The sequence below is a fragment of the Erythrolamprus reginae genome, chromosome 2 (genome assembly GCF_031021105.1).
Source record: "Erythrolamprus reginae isolate rEryReg1 chromosome 2, rEryReg1.hap1, whole genome shotgun sequence".
NCBI classification, from domain to species: Eukaryota; Metazoa; Chordata; class Lepidosauria; order Squamata; family Dipsadidae; genus Erythrolamprus; species Erythrolamprus reginae.
In genome coordinates this window covers 222,732,663-222,749,262 of record NC_091951.1, presented here as the reverse complement: position 1 = coordinate 222,749,262, position 16,600 = coordinate 222,732,663, and the positions used below count along the sequence as shown (strand labels likewise).

At 35.5% G+C, this 16,600-nt stretch overlaps 1 protein-coding gene and 1 pseudogene across 1 annotated transcript in view; one reads left to right on the top strand and one right to left on the bottom strand.

The window, feature by feature from the left end:
* The window catches only part of MAN1A2 (mannosidase alpha class 1A member 2), a 45,815-nt gene that overhangs the window by 17,509 nt on the left and 11,706 nt on the right, over window positions 1–16,600 (top strand). The window contains exons 4-8 of the mRNA XM_070741971.1: window positions 11,179–11,297; window positions 12,006–12,086; window positions 14,365–14,459; window positions 14,743–14,866; window positions 15,134–15,227. Coding sequence (XP_070598072.1) covers window positions 11,179–11,297; window positions 12,006–12,086; window positions 14,365–14,459; window positions 14,743–14,866; window positions 15,134–15,227 — 513 coding nt within the window. The remainder of the gene's footprint in view (window positions 1–11,178; window positions 11,298–12,005; window positions 12,087–14,364; window positions 14,460–14,742; window positions 14,867–15,133; window positions 15,228–16,600) is intronic.
* On the bottom strand, window positions 3,707–5,542 carry LOC139162028 (signal peptide peptidase-like 2B pseudogene; annotated as a pseudogene).

Sequence of the window (16,600 nt, the reverse complement as noted above, 5' to 3'; positions counted from 1 at the left end):
CCCAGCCTCTGGAAAGCAAAGGAAAAACCCCAGGCACTTCGGCCGGCAACAATCCGGAGAAAGCACTCTCGCAGCCGCTTCAGGGTGGCTGCAGCGGCAGTGGCAGCTGCGGCTTCTCCTCCGAGCAGGGCGGCTCATGGGCGGGCTCCAGATTCAGGCGCAGCTCTCCCCCTCCCATCCCACCAGGGGTTGTAATCAAAAAGGGAAATCCCGGCCATGACAGTCATAAGGCAGGGGAATCCCTTCAGCAGTCAGAGAGCGCAAGCGCAGTAAGAGAGCCCACGGACCCGGGCTCAGGTTCGTAAGTTGAAAAAAAGTTCGTAAAAAGAGGCAAAAAATTTCCAAACCCCGGGTTCGTATCTTGAAATGTTCGTATCACGGGGGTTTCGTATGATGAGGCATCACTGTAGTACTAAATATGGTAGTTGGATTGGGTTTTGTTACAGGCATATTTTGTTAATTTTACAACTTTGTGAAGTACGCTTGAATTAAAAGAATGGCTTTGATTTTGTTTTGAGGCGCAGTTCATATGTGTTTACACAAGCTAACTGGTCAAAGGTCAAGATATGTGAAACTTGCTATCACTTTACATCTGCTTTAGCAGGCTTGAATGGTAAAAGGTTAAATTGATGGAGATACATAGCAAAATGTTATCTATGCTAGCATCTTGGCTTTGGAATCCCCTTTCTAAAGAAATAAGATTTAACTCATATTTGCTATTGTTTAGATTGGCAATAAAATTTGTTTTACATAGGTTGAATTTTGATGGATTTTAAATGGCTTTGCCCTGGTTGCTGTAAAGTTTATTTGTTCTAGTTAATTTTAATTGTTTTATGAGTTTGTGCATTGCTTTCAGCTGATTTGAGAGAAGAGATAATTTATAAATATTTGAATAAATAGAACAAGCTGTTAAACTGATTAATAATTTAAAAATATATAAAAAAATATTTTCTTAGACGGCTGATGTAAAGGCAGGAATTTTAACTTGTGGTACTGAAAAGTTAGGCTTTGCCAAAGGGATTATAGGATTAAACAACTATTTGGATTGAAGTCTGAATCCTTATTAAGTGTCACCAAAGTTGCCAAGAAAAAGGAGAATATGAGTTCTCCATTTATAAGCATATGCCAGTAGTATGAGATTTTGTAACATGTCAGCACTACGTAAAGTTTTATAAGTATTTCTGCAGCAATGTATGTTGAGCAAAATAAATTGTTTGATAACATTTTTGGTTTTCAGTTTTCATTAAAAAATATCCAAACAGTGTTCTACAAATGACAGAATTAAATTTTAAATAAAGAGAAAGAATATTGCTTATGTTTACAAGAAAACCCAAATATGCAATATATTCAAGAACAAGATGAAGAATTTTTATTATGTTGAAAACTTTAAAAAAAAATTAGGATAGGTACAGAGCCACTCACTGCATATTGCAACCAATATGCAGACTAGTGAGTCTTCATCACTATTCTAGTTTATGTATGGTACAAAAATTTTCTGCTTTGTTTTTCATTGAGTATTTCTTATATTGGTTTCCATTTAATTCTACAAAATGTATTCTTCCGTAAAATTACTGGTAGTGTATTGAATTACACTGCAATTCAAATACAGAGAAGTTTAAAAGCTGTAATTAAATCTTGTCAGATGACTGTGACCGTCTTTGAGTAACTAAATTTAACAATGTCATGTCCTTTCCCCTCTGTTAATATTAACAGTAACTTAGCATGTTCCAATGTCAAATTGATAGATACTCTGCCATCTGTATTTATATATGGAGTAAAACTTGATAAAATGCATAATATTATATGTGGAAATATGCTTAATAGAAGTCTTTTAGCTGAAGATAAGATACAACTTGCACCTGTTAGTGTAGTTCTGTTCAGGGGGGTATAGAAAACACAACATTATGAATAGGGAAGAGATTTTGCAGTAGTATCCAATTGAAAACTCAGATGCACATGCAGCCTTGATGTGACTTCCAGAGACAAGGCAAAAATCATTAAATATATAATAATATTAGCTACAATAATTTTAAATTTAAACATAACATATTTTTGGAGCATAAGACGCACCTTAGTTTAGTGGGAGGAAAACAAGGAAAATATACTTCTGCCTCCCAGCAATTTGCCAAACAACACAGATGATATTTATTTGTTTGTTTGTTTATTTATTTATTTATTAGACTTTTATGCACTTCTTTGCTGTGTATTTCTGTGCATATGTGTCTGACCCAGAGAAATAGCAAAGTATTGGGGAGAAATGTACATTATGGTAGTATATTAATGCCAGAATGTTTTCTTAAATGTAGTCACAGCAACTCCTCCCAATTATTTAAACAGATTTACTCCAAACATGACTAAGTCAGGGTTTAACTCATCTTAGTATTATCTTAATATTAAACAGGACACTGTTACATTTCAAATTATAGTTTTACAGATCTTTAAATTTGATGTGGCTTTCTGGAAGTATATTTATTCTCTGCTATTTAAAAGAATATACAATAGCACTGGGCCTCTTCGGATCAAGCATTTATTTTAAAAAGCTTCTTCATTTTGTTAAGTTGTCTAGGACAATAATAAAGCAGTCTTTAAAAAATAAGTCTAATAATTTTAACATTCTATATACATTTGTAGTTATTGACTTATCTCCTTACAGTTTCACAGTCCACCTACAAGCAATTTGCCTCCTTGCAGCTAGTTTCACTTTCAATTCTAGAATGTGGCCTGCCTGTGCTGAATCAGCTAAGGATCAGGAGACTGATAATCAATTATTTGTGCTAATCAGGCTCTACACTATTTGCTGCAAGGAGGTAAATTGCTGGGAGGCATAGGCCAAAGAATGGGGATGGCTTGGTGGGGCTACATTCAGTATATAAGACGCACCCAAGTTTTCACCCTCTTTTGGGTGGGTAACAGATGTGTCTTATACTCTGAAAAATATGATATGTTAAATGCAGTTTACATCAGAGGACTTCAAACTTGGCAACTTTAAGACTTGTGGACTTCAACTCCCAGAATTCTCCAGCTAGCATAGCTGTCTGGAGAATTCTCAGAATTGAAGTCCACAAATCTTAAAGTTGTCAAGTTTGGGGATCTCTTTTTAAAATGATACCATGTTTTTTTTTGTTTTTTTTAAAAACACAGTAGATAGGGAAGAAATGGAGGTAGTGACAAATTTTATTTTCCTGGGCTCCAAGATCACCCCAGATGGGGACTGCAGCCAAGAAATTAAAAGACGCTTTCTCCAGGAATGGAAAGCTATGGCAAATCTAGACAGCATATTAAAAAGCAGAGACATCAGCCTGCCAACAAAAAGAACACTCCTGCAAGTCATTGGGACTGCAAGGTGATCCAACTGGTCAGTACTAGAGGAGATCAACCCTGACTGCTTTTTAAAAGGTCAGACGATAACACTCAAATACTTTGGCCACCAAATGAGAAGAACTCACTGGTAAAGAGCATTCCTAAGTATTGTTTTTGTTCCCGATAACTCCAGATAATAAAAGTCCAGCCTGTTACTATCCTAGCTATCTGTGTAGCTAGGCCCTTTAGCCATAGATTTCTCTCAAGCTCTGTTTCTTGGTCATGTTAGTGACACCTGTAGTGGCTTCAATAGATGTGTAGTGATTCATAATGACTGATTTTCATAATAAAAAATGACAGTGTAGTGATTTCCGCCCCAAAGGAAGTTTAATGGACTTCCATTTGATCAATCTGAATCATCCAGATTGTTGCAAATTTGTAGAGATGAAATATTGTTTTTTCCAACCAGACATTGCTGTTCAGCATCTCCAATCAGCTCTTGGTACACCAGATGTTGATTGAGAAGTGCTGCATGGCTTAATGTGCAATACATCTTCTCTGTGTATTTCTTTTGGTCAGATAATTGTTTTGTGAATATGTTGTTATTAAGTTCTTCTAGGTGGAATGTGACAGTAATGATATCTTTTTCCTCTTCTAGTTCATGGAGCTCTTCCTCTGACTTTTTCAGTGTAATTGAATGCTTGATGATTTTTTGTGAAGGAGGTTGAATAATCTCATTTTCAGATTCAATACCTGTCCAAAACAGTACTATTTCTTTGCGAAAAGCAGCAACAGTTAATGTAGTGATGAGTATACAAGGCACTAAATATAGAAGAGTTGACTGACTTGCCTGTAGGAATGTTGCTACCACAAAAGTCACCAACAGACCATAGCTGTATGCCAGAATAGAAGCTAAGAAATAGATCCCTGGAGACTCAACTTGAACATCAAATCGGTGGCAGTAGGCTACTAAGAAACCAGGAAGTACAACATCTCCAAGGCCTATAGCAGTAAATGAAGCATTATCCAGAAAGGATGTTGATGATAATATCGGTACTTTCAACAGAAAAGGGATCTCTTCTGAGTTAGATGATCCAAACATTGTCATATCTGTAATGTCTTTACCTGTTTTGGTTAGAAAAGGTGTGACAAACAGGCAAAGTATATCATAAAACAAATGGGTGAACAGAAACAAGCTGCAGTTCTTTAAGGTAGGCATGTGAACTGTTCTCAGAAGGTAAATGCCAATTGAAATTCCTAAAACATCTTGTAAAACCCAGCTCCACCAATTTTCATTTCGGAAAATAACCCAGGTTGCATTGACAGACAAACACAGCATTGTTAGAAGCAGTGCTCTGATTTCTAGATCTTTATGAAAATATGGAACATGGAGTAAATGTTGCCCAAACGGGAGTTTGTTCACAAGTGGTTTCAAACACCAGTATAGGCTAAAAGATGCATAAATACAGAAAATGCCAATCATTGCATACATCATATAATCATAGAAGCAGTAGAGAGAAAGAAGCATGAAGGTGCCCATTACCACACAGGTACATGTGAACCAGATATTGGTATCAATTGATATGTCATCAAAATCTTGTGTTTGGCCCTGATTTTTTATAATGTCTTGTTTTTTCTTCTCTGTGCTTCCTGCCCAGTAGCTTCCTATGGTGACTGTGCCCATTGCCATCAAGTAGACGATTCCAGTTTTGTATAACAAATTTCTAATCAGATTTTTGAATATTAAAGTAAGGATATCCACATCACTGAGTGTAAATCCTGGAAGAGTAATGTCTTCACAGTGGCCCCAGTTGTGTCTAGATCTCAAGTTTTTCATTGGATATGGAGCGTCTCCACCAAGAACCAGAAGCCCCTCCGTTCTATTAATCTGATGGAGTCTTGCATTCTGAAAGAGATTGCAATTCCCCTGTCTGATAGATGCAATTCTTGTATTGAATCCACCACCATCATTGTCATCTTCCCCAAAGAATGAAGGCGAGCAACACATGGCTGAATAGGTGAAGTTCTGAGTAAACGACTCAAGGTCAAACCAGGGTTTCCTGTTGTCTTCCTGATTTGATTTTATCCATTGTGAAGGGAAAAGGAAACAGTAATCACCTCCTTTTTCTGGCCTGATGTGGAAGACTCCAGGGTTCTCAGCTAACACAGATGGAATAAAAATAAGAAATAGTCTGATGAACAGCAGTATCATTCTCTTTGAAGTTCTGTCATCTACCTTCATCTTCGGTACAAACAGTAGCTGGACTTTGTTCTGTCTTCTAGAAGAGGTTGGGCTCTTTTTGGTCTTTCTACTGAAGCCCAAGTCCCTATGCTTGCTACATGATAAGCTCTTTCCTGATAACTTTATCTCCTCACCATGGCTATAATCACCAATCTTGTTTGTTACATAATAAGCCCACCTTTCTTACCATGGATACAGTTATCCACCTATGTCTGCTGCATTGCAGACTTCATCCTTTTTCATAGACATTTGTTTCTGCCTTTTGTACAGACAAGCTCAATGAGACTACTACGTATGAAATAGGGAAGCAGAATTACAAAGTGGCAGTTAATTTAGTTATCTTTGTGAAGCAACTGTAATGTGAATATTTCTTTTTTAAAGAGTGTCCTCACAGGCTACCTGATTGATGTCAAATATTTATTGTATGATGTCTCAATATTGTTTAGTGTAAAGGATTATATTAGAGCATATGTCTTTCATGTCTTCAAAACCATGCGGTAGATAATTGATCAGTTTCACAATGAATTTTATCCATAATTGGTAAATAATTTACTGTTGAGACTACTGCTCGTGAGCAAATATTTTTTCATGGCCATTTTACTTGGCCATTCTCCCATCTGAATAAGTCCCGTTGCACATAAAACTACCTTTAAGGTTAGATTGGAAACACATAGCCTGTATATATGTATATATAGTCTTTTGATTCAGAAAAGGCCTCAAGGAGACCCACAATAAAAACTCAGGAATGGTGCTTAGAGGAGTACCTCCCCTTGCCATTGATCAGAGATTTTGTTGTCATTGTGATAATGTATGTTACATAGTTAAGATATAAATACTGTATCATTAACAATAACTGTTAGCATAAATTTTGATTATACTAAAGAATTATGCAAGTAGTTACATAGGGACATGGAAATAGCTATGAAAAGAAAGCTTCCTGAAGTCTTCCATATTTTTTAGATTTTTCATTTATGCACATACACACATAATCACACACACAAACACAGAGAAGGATATCTAGATACCTTGAATGCATGGCACATTAAATTAATGTAGGGAAAGAGGGAAAAGACTTCCATATTTATATATGAACTATTTCCATGTTAGCTTTTCTGTACCAGAGATGAAGAACGGTATGGGCTTTATATGGAATCCAGCACCCCAAGGTTATTTTTTTAAACTCTGAACACATTTTTAGACATCCATTTTATGTTTCCAAAGCTTTGAAACTTTTCTGTAATTTTAGATTTATTTTTATATTTTGAATTTAAGCCCCCAAAACCTAAAATTTTGAATTTCCCTACTGCCAATAATCTGTTGTGATAACATTTTCAGTCTTCCAGTATTTAGAGGCCAACTATACTTCATTAAAAAAGGGCTCTCCTAACCATAAGTAATTAGTTTAAATAGTAAGACACCAATTGTGCAAGTTCTGCCACTTAAAAGATGAGAGAGGCCTGTAATTGACATCATAGGTAGACCTCAACCATGAGAGACAACATGAGAAAACACATCCAGAAAATCACATTGTCTGATTTTTAACGAATTGCTTTGCAAATTATGGTGGAAAATAAGTATTTGGTCAATAACAAAAGTTCATCTCAATACTTTGTTATATATCCTTTGTTGGCAATGACAGAGGTCAAACATTTTCTGTAAGTCCTCACAAGGTTGGCACATACTGTTGCTGGTATTTTGGCCTATTCCTCCATGTAGATCTCCTCAAGAGCAGCGATGTTTTGGGGCTGTCGCTGGGCAACACGGACTTTCAACTCTCTCCAAAAGTTTCTATAAAGTTAAGATCTGGAGGCTAGGCCACTGTAGGACCTTAAAATACTTCTTACAAAGCCACTCCTTCATTGCCCTGGCGGTGTATTTGGGATCATTGTCATGCTGAAAGATCCAGCCACATTTCATCTTCAGTGCCCTTGCTGGTGGAAGGTGGTTTGCACTCAAAATCTCACAATACATGGCCCCATTTATTCTTTCATGTACACAGATCAGTCGTCCCGGTCCCATTTCAGAGAAACCGCCCCAAAACATGATGTTGCCACCCCCATGCTTCACAGTAGGTAGGGTGTTCTTTGGATGCAACTCAGCATTCTTCCTCCTCCAAACACAATGAGTTGTGTTTCTACCAAACAATTCTACTTTGGTTTCATCTGACCATATGACATTCTTCCAATACGCTTCTGGATTATCCAGATGCTCTCTAGCAAACTTCAGACAGGCTCGGACATGTACTGGCTTAAGCAGGGGGACACATCTGGCATTGCAGAATCTTGAGTCCCTGACGGTGTAGTGTGTTACTGATGGTAGCCTTTGTTACATTGGTCCCAGCTCTCTGCAGGTCATTCACTAGGTTCCCCCGTGTGGGTCTGAGATTTTTGCTCACTGTTCTTGTGATCATTTTGACCCCATGGGATGAAATATTGCGTGTAGTCCCAGATCAAGAGAGATTATCAGTGGTCTTGTATGTCTTCCATTTTCTAATTATTGCTCCCAGAGTTGATTTCTTCACACCAAGCTACTTGCCTATTGCAGAATCAGTCTTCCCAGCCTGGTGCAGGGCTACAATTTTGTTTCTGGTGTCCTTGGACAGCTCTTTGGTCTTCACCATAGTGGAGATTGGAGACAGGTGTCTTTTATACTGATAACAAATTCAAACAGGTGCCATTACTACAGGTAATGAGTGGAGGACAGAGGAACCTCTTAAAGAAGAAGTTACAGGTCTGTGAGAGCCATAAATCTTGCTTGTTTGTAGGTGACCAAATACTTATTTTCCACCATAATTTGCAAAGAAATTAGTTAAAAATGAGACTATGATTTTCTGGATGTGTTTTCTCATGTTGTCTCTCATGGTTGAGGTCTACAAGCCTCTCTCATCTTTTTAAGTGGGAGAACTTGCACAATTGGTGTCTGACTAAATACTCCCCCCTCCACTGTAATTTCAGCAATATTTAAGCTTAATTATATTTAAATTTAGCATGTTTTAAATTTTTACAGAACAAGATGCATCTGGCAATAACTCAAGTTTTGGGGGGGATTGCATTCACTCATTCATGAATAATCAGAATTCCTTTGAAGCCTGGTTTTTGGACTCACAGTGAAGGGCCACTGTTGATAATGCATTCATCTAAAGAAAATATGACAAACTGTAATTCAAAAGAGCAGCGTTAAGGAAATTGCATTACTTAATATTGGAATGGAAAATATCTACTTTACCTATATTCCATCAAGTTAGAAATCAAAATGTGAAGATGTGGAGTAATGTGACGGTAATTTTTTTAAAAAGTCAAACATTTAAATTTTGCATACCTTAATACAAATTAAATAAATGAGGGAAATGTTTATGGTAGGTTTTTTTTAACAGCCTGAGATCCAGCCTCAAATTTGATAAATTCTCAGGATTATTTCTAATGCTGGGTTGGAGCAAATCCTGAATATGCCTGAAGGTTATGGTATTTCTAGGAGTTCTAGATAACTTTAAATTCTCTCCAGGTTTCCCATTTTCTAGTTCTGTTGAACATTCTAGAATGTTGATTATATAGAGTATGTAGTTTAGAATATTACTTCACGTTACTTCTTCAAACTGTTTTCAGTTAATTGAGCCTAAAGAAAGCTTTCCACAAAGTTTTGAGAATTGTTTCAATTGGTAAGCAATTGAAACAGATGTTTATTTTTGATATTCTAAAAGTTCTTCAAGATTTACCATTGATGCTCATAATGGAATCCTTCAATTTAAACCCCTCTGTCATTGACATTGCTCAAATGACATCAAACTACTATTGAGGATGGCATTTTCAGCCTGCAATAGAAATAGTTCTCACTAACAGGAGAGGAGTTTGGTGTAATCATTGAGGCATCAGATTAGAAACCGAGAGACTGATTCTAGTCCACCAGGGACTAGATAGGGACCACAAAAAGTTAACTTGCAATTTGAAGGCACTAAATTCATATCCATCCATCCATACCTATTTACTTATTTATTTTAACAGGTATGGGGCATAATCTGGTTGTTCACCTTGTGAACGCTTTAGTTTCATTAATGCCTAAATGGTTTTTATATTGCAGAACTCGAATTATCATAACAGGAGCACAAATGTCAATAAATTTTCTTCTTCCGGCTGGTGATACCTTTGATAGTTTTTCAATTTGCCACTAATTGCTGTCTAGAGAAATAGTATTCCATGTCACTACTCATTTTGCTAGCTTTTGGCCATAATAATTTTTTTAAACAATTTGAATTGAATTTGAAGACTGCCCAAGTGTTTCTGATCAGCATTATGCAGCTCATCACACCCATTAACTTTTCTATCAGGAAATGCAGTAAAAGTCATAGAAGGTACAGGTAATCTTTGCTTAATGAACCTAATTAGGATTGAAATTTCTATCATTAAGTGAAGCGATTGCTAGGCAAAACTTCATATAATCACATTGCTTACCAATGGCAGTTCTGTTACTCCCAGTTGCAATAATTAGGGCAGGACTGTGTCGTCATTAGGTCCCATTTTTTTACCTTGCCTGCCTCCATTTATCCTCCCCCTCCCTATCTCTGCCCTTTTTGGCTACCTTTTGCTTTGCAGTCCCAATTGAGCTGCACCATCATCATCTTTATATTTTTGATGCACACCTGACTTGACTCCATGGCAAGGCTCATGCAGCTGGCAACTGCCATATGGAGGTCCAGGCCAAGTTTGCTTGTCAGGAGGAAGAAGATGGCGAAGGTCAGCTGGGGTGGGCAGATGTAGTACTTGGCAGAGTGGCCGAGCAGTGGAGTGCAGGACAAAAGAACAGAGATGGCAGCAAGATAGATGAGTGGAGGGTGTTGAAACACACTTTGGTCATAAATGCAGGCAGGCTGCCCAACACCCAAATTTTGATCAAGTAAATGAGAAGACCCTGCAATGGTTGTAATTTCAAGGACAAGTTTGAGAGCTGGTTTTATCTAATGGTTAAGGCACCAGACTAGAAAGCAGGAGATCATGAACTCAAATCCCAAGGGAGCCATGAAAGGCAGCTGGGTGACCTTGGATCAGTCATACTTTTTAGCTGAACTCACTTCATAGGGTTGTTGTGGGGAAAATAAGAGGGGAAAGGTGGTGTTGAATATGTTCACCACCTTATATTATTTGTAAAAGTAATAAAAGCAAGTTACTTTTTTCCCCTTGATTCCTTGATTCAGAATACAAATATGTTGTAAATTCCATTTGTTCAATGCACTTGCAACATTGAATTGTTGTTGGGTGAATGATTGTTAAGTGAGGAATACCATTATTAATTATTTGATCAAAATAGTTTGGACTACCATATCTGGTTTAAAAAAAAATCTGGACTCAACTGGTTTACAGTAGATAATGATCAGAAACACCTCTTTGTTCTGAGGTAAACATCCAGACTTTTGTAATCCAGAATTGCCTCAAGACCAGCCCCATATTGTAAATGTTGGTGAAAGACTTTTCATAAAAATGCTCTTTTAATTATTTCTGTATTCTTAGTCTAATCTTTATTTGATTTCTATATAAGAACATTAAATATTTATGAAGTATTATTTCAATTGGTAAGTGGGCAATCACCCTGGAAAGGATATATGTCAATGATATATTTATCATAGAAATACTGGATTTTGATTATAGGCAATTCCCAGCTGGGAGCAAGCATAGTAGATGCATTGGATACCCTCTACATAATGGGCCTTCATGATGAATTCAGAGAAGGACAGGAATGGATTGAGAATCATCTTGATTTTAGTGTGGTAAGAAAATGTATCTCGGAATAATATTGTTTGGAGAAATTTGAAATTTTATTCTCCCAGTGTTTAAATGTTTTGTAATAATGGACACGAAAGCTTTGTAAAATTTCAAGCACACCTTTTATTACCATCTTTTAAGAGAGAATGAATTTTCCTGATGATTTATAAGCACTTATTTGTGCTGTGCTAGTAGGCTTTGGCATTCGTTTTTATGTGACCTGCTTTTGAAATGTCCAGTAATACTTTGCATAATTAGGTATCATTGTTTTAGTCTCATCAAGTATTAAAAATATAATTTTAGTTAGCTTGTACTAAAATTTTGTCTCAGCGACTTTCATGCTTTTCTGTTTAAACCCCCCCCCCCAAATAAATCTTAATCTTGAGTCTTTATATTTGATCCATTTATTAATTAATTAATTTATTTATTAATCAGATTTGTATGCCGCCCCTCTCCGCAGACTCGGGGCGGCTGTGGTATTAAATGTTTTTAAATCTAGTTTTAATTAATACCCAATTTACTCTTGCATCCAAACTCAGGGTAATTAATTTTAACTTATTACTAATAGCTTACTATACCAAAGAATTGCTATAAAGAATAATTGCAATTGGTCTGCAGAAATCCTCTATTTCATTGCTGTAAGGATGAAATGAAATATAAATGCAGTGTATTTAGTTTATACCTAAAGAATCTATCTTCTTATCTGTTTCAAGAACTCGGAGGTATCTGTTTTTGAAGTCAACATTCGTTTCATTGGTGGCTTGCTTGCAGCTTATTACCTCTCGGGACAGGAGGTAAGGGAGTCACTGTACATGTATGTAAAAGTTTGAGGCTTGTTCTTAAATTTTTAAAGAAGCAAATGTTTGTTTTCTTCCTATTTCACAAGCTGTTTGGTAGGTAACTAGAACTGATGAAGTATGAACCTCAATTTATGTCTAAATGAAAGAAAACTCTTGATATTGGTCACAGAAAGTAGTACACTGAGAAAATCTAAAGTTTCATTTATTTTGCATAGTCCACTGGATCCCTAAAGAACTTATTAGTTTTTCCTTTGGATGTAATACTAGGGAAAATAATTAGCTTTTCTATTATGATGATTGCGGAATTTATTTATTTTTTACATAAAATTTGATGTACATATTTGTGGTTGGAGAAAGTAAATTAGATTCAGATATGTACAGAGAATCAGTACTGATATGATATAGCCATATATATATCCTAATTATTTGTCTTATTCCTAATGTCAGAAGACTGTTTAGATGAAATATTAATCAGTCCATATTTAGTAAACTTCTTTTTAATTTTAAGTCCCAAATTTCAGTTTATTTTTATTATGCAATACATTTTACGTATATCACACTTATAACTCTAATTGCACTTATAACTCTTAAAGCAGCTCCCAAATTATAAGGCAACCTTTACTTCTTTATAAACTTCAAGACCTTTAAGAAAGGGGAAGGGAGGAGTAAAGAGCAATCTCCAGCATTATTTTTTTTTTAAGTTATACAATTGACTGATGACAAAGCAGTTTGATTTTTAAAAAAGTTGGAGCTTTTGAGTTTCTGAAAGACTGATGAAGGCAAGTAATCTTTTAAGGACAACAATGGCTATATGAAAAAATAAAGCTCGTCTAATGAATGCAGAGCAGTGGATAATTACATCATAGTAAAATTGGAGGGGTATATAGAACATTTAGGGTTGTCTGAGGTAAATCTTCCACTGTTACACACACAACTATTCATAGTCATTTCATTTTTGAAATTTGAGAATATTTCTATACTTTTTGGGTTGTTTTCAGTCAGATTTTACCCATGAAATGTTGATGATCTCTTTAAAAAACATGGTTCGGGGACTAAAGTGCAGCAGACTGCCAACTTCTGCACTTGAGAACTTACAGGAATTTGGTTATTACATTACATTATAGGTTCTTGTAATGATTTCTAGATACTTTTTGTTTTTTGTTTAAAAGAAAAATGCTGTTATGAAGAACATAGTACTAGCACCAATATTTTACATCTTCTCTGAGTTTTTCATTAACTGATTCAGCATTCACTTCATTTCTATTGAATGACCACCTAGTATTTATGAACATCCCAGTTTTAATAGTTACCTGAGATCTATTCTGGATCTTTAATGGCATATATTATAATCTCACCAGGACGACTTTAAAACCTTTTCCTTCTTTAACACTTCTACATTGTATTGATCTTTTTGGTTACTTTTTAGCTGGATCTTGGTTTCCTTTTAAAGGTGAGATCCTCTTTCTTTAGGCTGCAGATAAGTGGAAAGTGTATATCCCTCATTGGATAAAAAGGAATTCTAACCAACCAACCCATAAACCCAATTTATTTTGTGCCACAAGATAAATACTTGTCCATCAAATACGATAATAGGCTAGTTCCAGTTTTGCATTAATAATAATGTTAAGTAATGATTTCAACATCTTAACTGCTGTAACCTTCAATTGTATGGACATTTGTATAGCATTTACGTAGATAGAGAACCTCCTAAGATTTTTATCTCCAGTTTGTTAATGCAGATATTGTTCAATATACATTTATGTACTGAGAAAATTATCCCAAAGACTTTTGCCATCCATTATAGATTATAAAGTTGAAATAAATCCAGACAAGATCACTGATAAAGATCACTGATAAGTTTTTGTTATAAAAATGGCTACTATATACTAAGTATGCAAAAGTAAAAAATTGAGGCTGTAATGTTTTTTTAAATTATACTGCACTGAAAAGAGTCAGAAGTGAATGCTTCCACTTTCACCTTCCCCCTTCATCCACATTTCTTTCTCCCTTCTTAACCTTCTCCGTTTTCCTACTATTTTTATTTTTACTTTATTTCACATTAAGATAAGTTTAAGTAAATTGTTTTTTAAAGGTATAGATCACTGAAATCTATTCCTTCCTACTTGCATAATTGTGGAAAAAAATGCTGTGGAAGAATATTTATGTGGATGTGTATCATACTTAGAAGAGGGCTTCCTTCTGAATAGATGTGTTTAGGTTTTGAATGTAAACAGCAGACCATGTTTCAGCTGTCTTTCTCCATCTGTTTCAGCTATTCAAGATAAAAGCAGTGCAATTAGCAGGAAAGCTCATCCCTGCCTTCAATACACCCACAGGGATTCCTTGGGCAATGGTGAATTTGAAAAGGTATGAGTATGGACAGAGAAACCTGGCACAGTGAAGAATAATGCAAAACTTCTGACCAGCTTTTCTTAGTTGTTGAAGATCATCTAAGCAGTTTAACAAATCTATATATTGTAGTGATTTGGATTTATTTGATTGCTCCAAATTGTACTTACTATATGTTAAGCACATAAACTTAAGGTGTATTATAATTTTACTTTTATTTGTTATATGTCAGTTTTCTTTCCTTGCTTTTCATTTCTTGTAAATATATTTTCTTAGCCTTTTCCTATCGTTTTCTGATCAGTGGTGTAGGTCGCAATTGGGGCTGGGCTTCTGCTGGCAGTAGCATCCTCTCAGAGTTTGGTACACTTCACATGGAATTTGTACACCTCAGTTATCTGACTGGCAACCCTGTCTACTATGAAAAGGTTTGTTTGTTTGCCTCTTTCTGATAAACTCATATAATTCAAGGCTTGTGAAAATACAGATAAGATGGAAAGGTGCATATGTATCTATGTGGATGTGCAACACATACTTACATCCTTCTCAATATTTCTTTAAATGTAATTTCAAAACAGATTATTGGTTGAACTACAGCATTCCTAAAATACATTAAGGAGTCAAAGAAAATCTGATTTTTTTAAAAAAGAGGAATGTTGAGAAGAAACCATGGTTACCTTTTGTTTCTCATTAAGGTTATGCATATTCGTAAACTGCTTCAGAAAATGGACCGTCCTAATGGACTTTATCCAAACTACTTGAATCCAAGAACTGGGCGCTGGGGACAGCGTAAGTTTCTATTTCAGATAAATTGCAAACTGAATTTGTTTGGTATAGGAATGTAAATATGTATTCATCTATAAATTCCCTTGAAACTTCTTCCAAAACTCAGTTTAATGTCATGATTTTAGTTACTGAATAATCTTTATGGCTGTAGGCTCCAAGGTCAGCATTTTGTACACATAATTTGACATGTATATCTGAACTGGGCCTCCTGTGAATGCTTGAAATCATCATTTACTTCCAAAAAGAGTGAGCAATCTTGTTCAAATTATGATTTTTAGGATTATGTAGCTGCAGCAGAGGTTATTCTGCAAAAGCCAAGTGATCCTGAAAAAGATTACTCCTCTTTTAATCATTAGAATTTAGCTAGTAAGTGTTATTATGCCTATCTTTTTCTATTAGATCTTGCAGCACCAAAGAATGGTTTTAATTTTTTTTTAAATCTAGCCTGTTCATCCATCACAATGTCTTCAGCCAATCAATTAGTTTCTCCTGATTAGCAAACATTTTGCAGATCTGATTTAATAAACAGGTTAGGCAGTAGTTAGCTGGATCATCTATTTAAGGGGATTAAAGGAAGATAAGTGATATTAAAAGATTTAGGTGGAGAATCCAGAGGAATTTCTTGCCAATAAGAACTATAGAGTGAAGCAGTATTTCTAGAAAGTGGCGTTCCCACTGGATGTTTTCAAATGGATTTTGAATGGTGACCTGTTGGGGAAAGTTTAGAAGATTTCTGTCCTGAACAGGGGTTTGGACTAAATGAGCATGAGATCACTTTCATCTCAAGTTTATAACTGTGTTGTTCCAACAAGACTCACCAAGCAAATTAGTACTTTTTATAATTGTTATAGGATATGAAGGTCGAAACACAATGCTTGTGGAAATACTGTGCAATAATGCTATGGGGATTAAATGAATCTGCCTGTTAGAGCAGATTTTATGTGCACATGCACTCACATTTCCTTATAATCCTATGATGTACATTTTAAGGCTTTAAGATAAAAAATGCTCTATTGAGAATAAATATGATTGTCCTATTCTAACGATTGAGGATACAGTATTTCAAACATTCAATTTTTAATAAACTTATTTTCTCTTATTTGATGTTCTGTAAATTGTTTTAATGAAATATTTTATTTCTTTTTCATTGACCATTCAGTGGGACACATTTTTCTTTACTAACGGACTGTTGTAATGACTTTCCATTTCCAACTGACAGCCAGCATGTGGTAGTGATTAAAACATTGAAATACAACTAGGGAAAACCTAGATTTACATCCATGGAAACTTCCTAAGTAACTTTGGACCTGTTGCTCTAGTTCAGAGGGTGTCTGGGTAGCTCCAAGTAAGGCACCTTTAACTCAGATCAACTATTT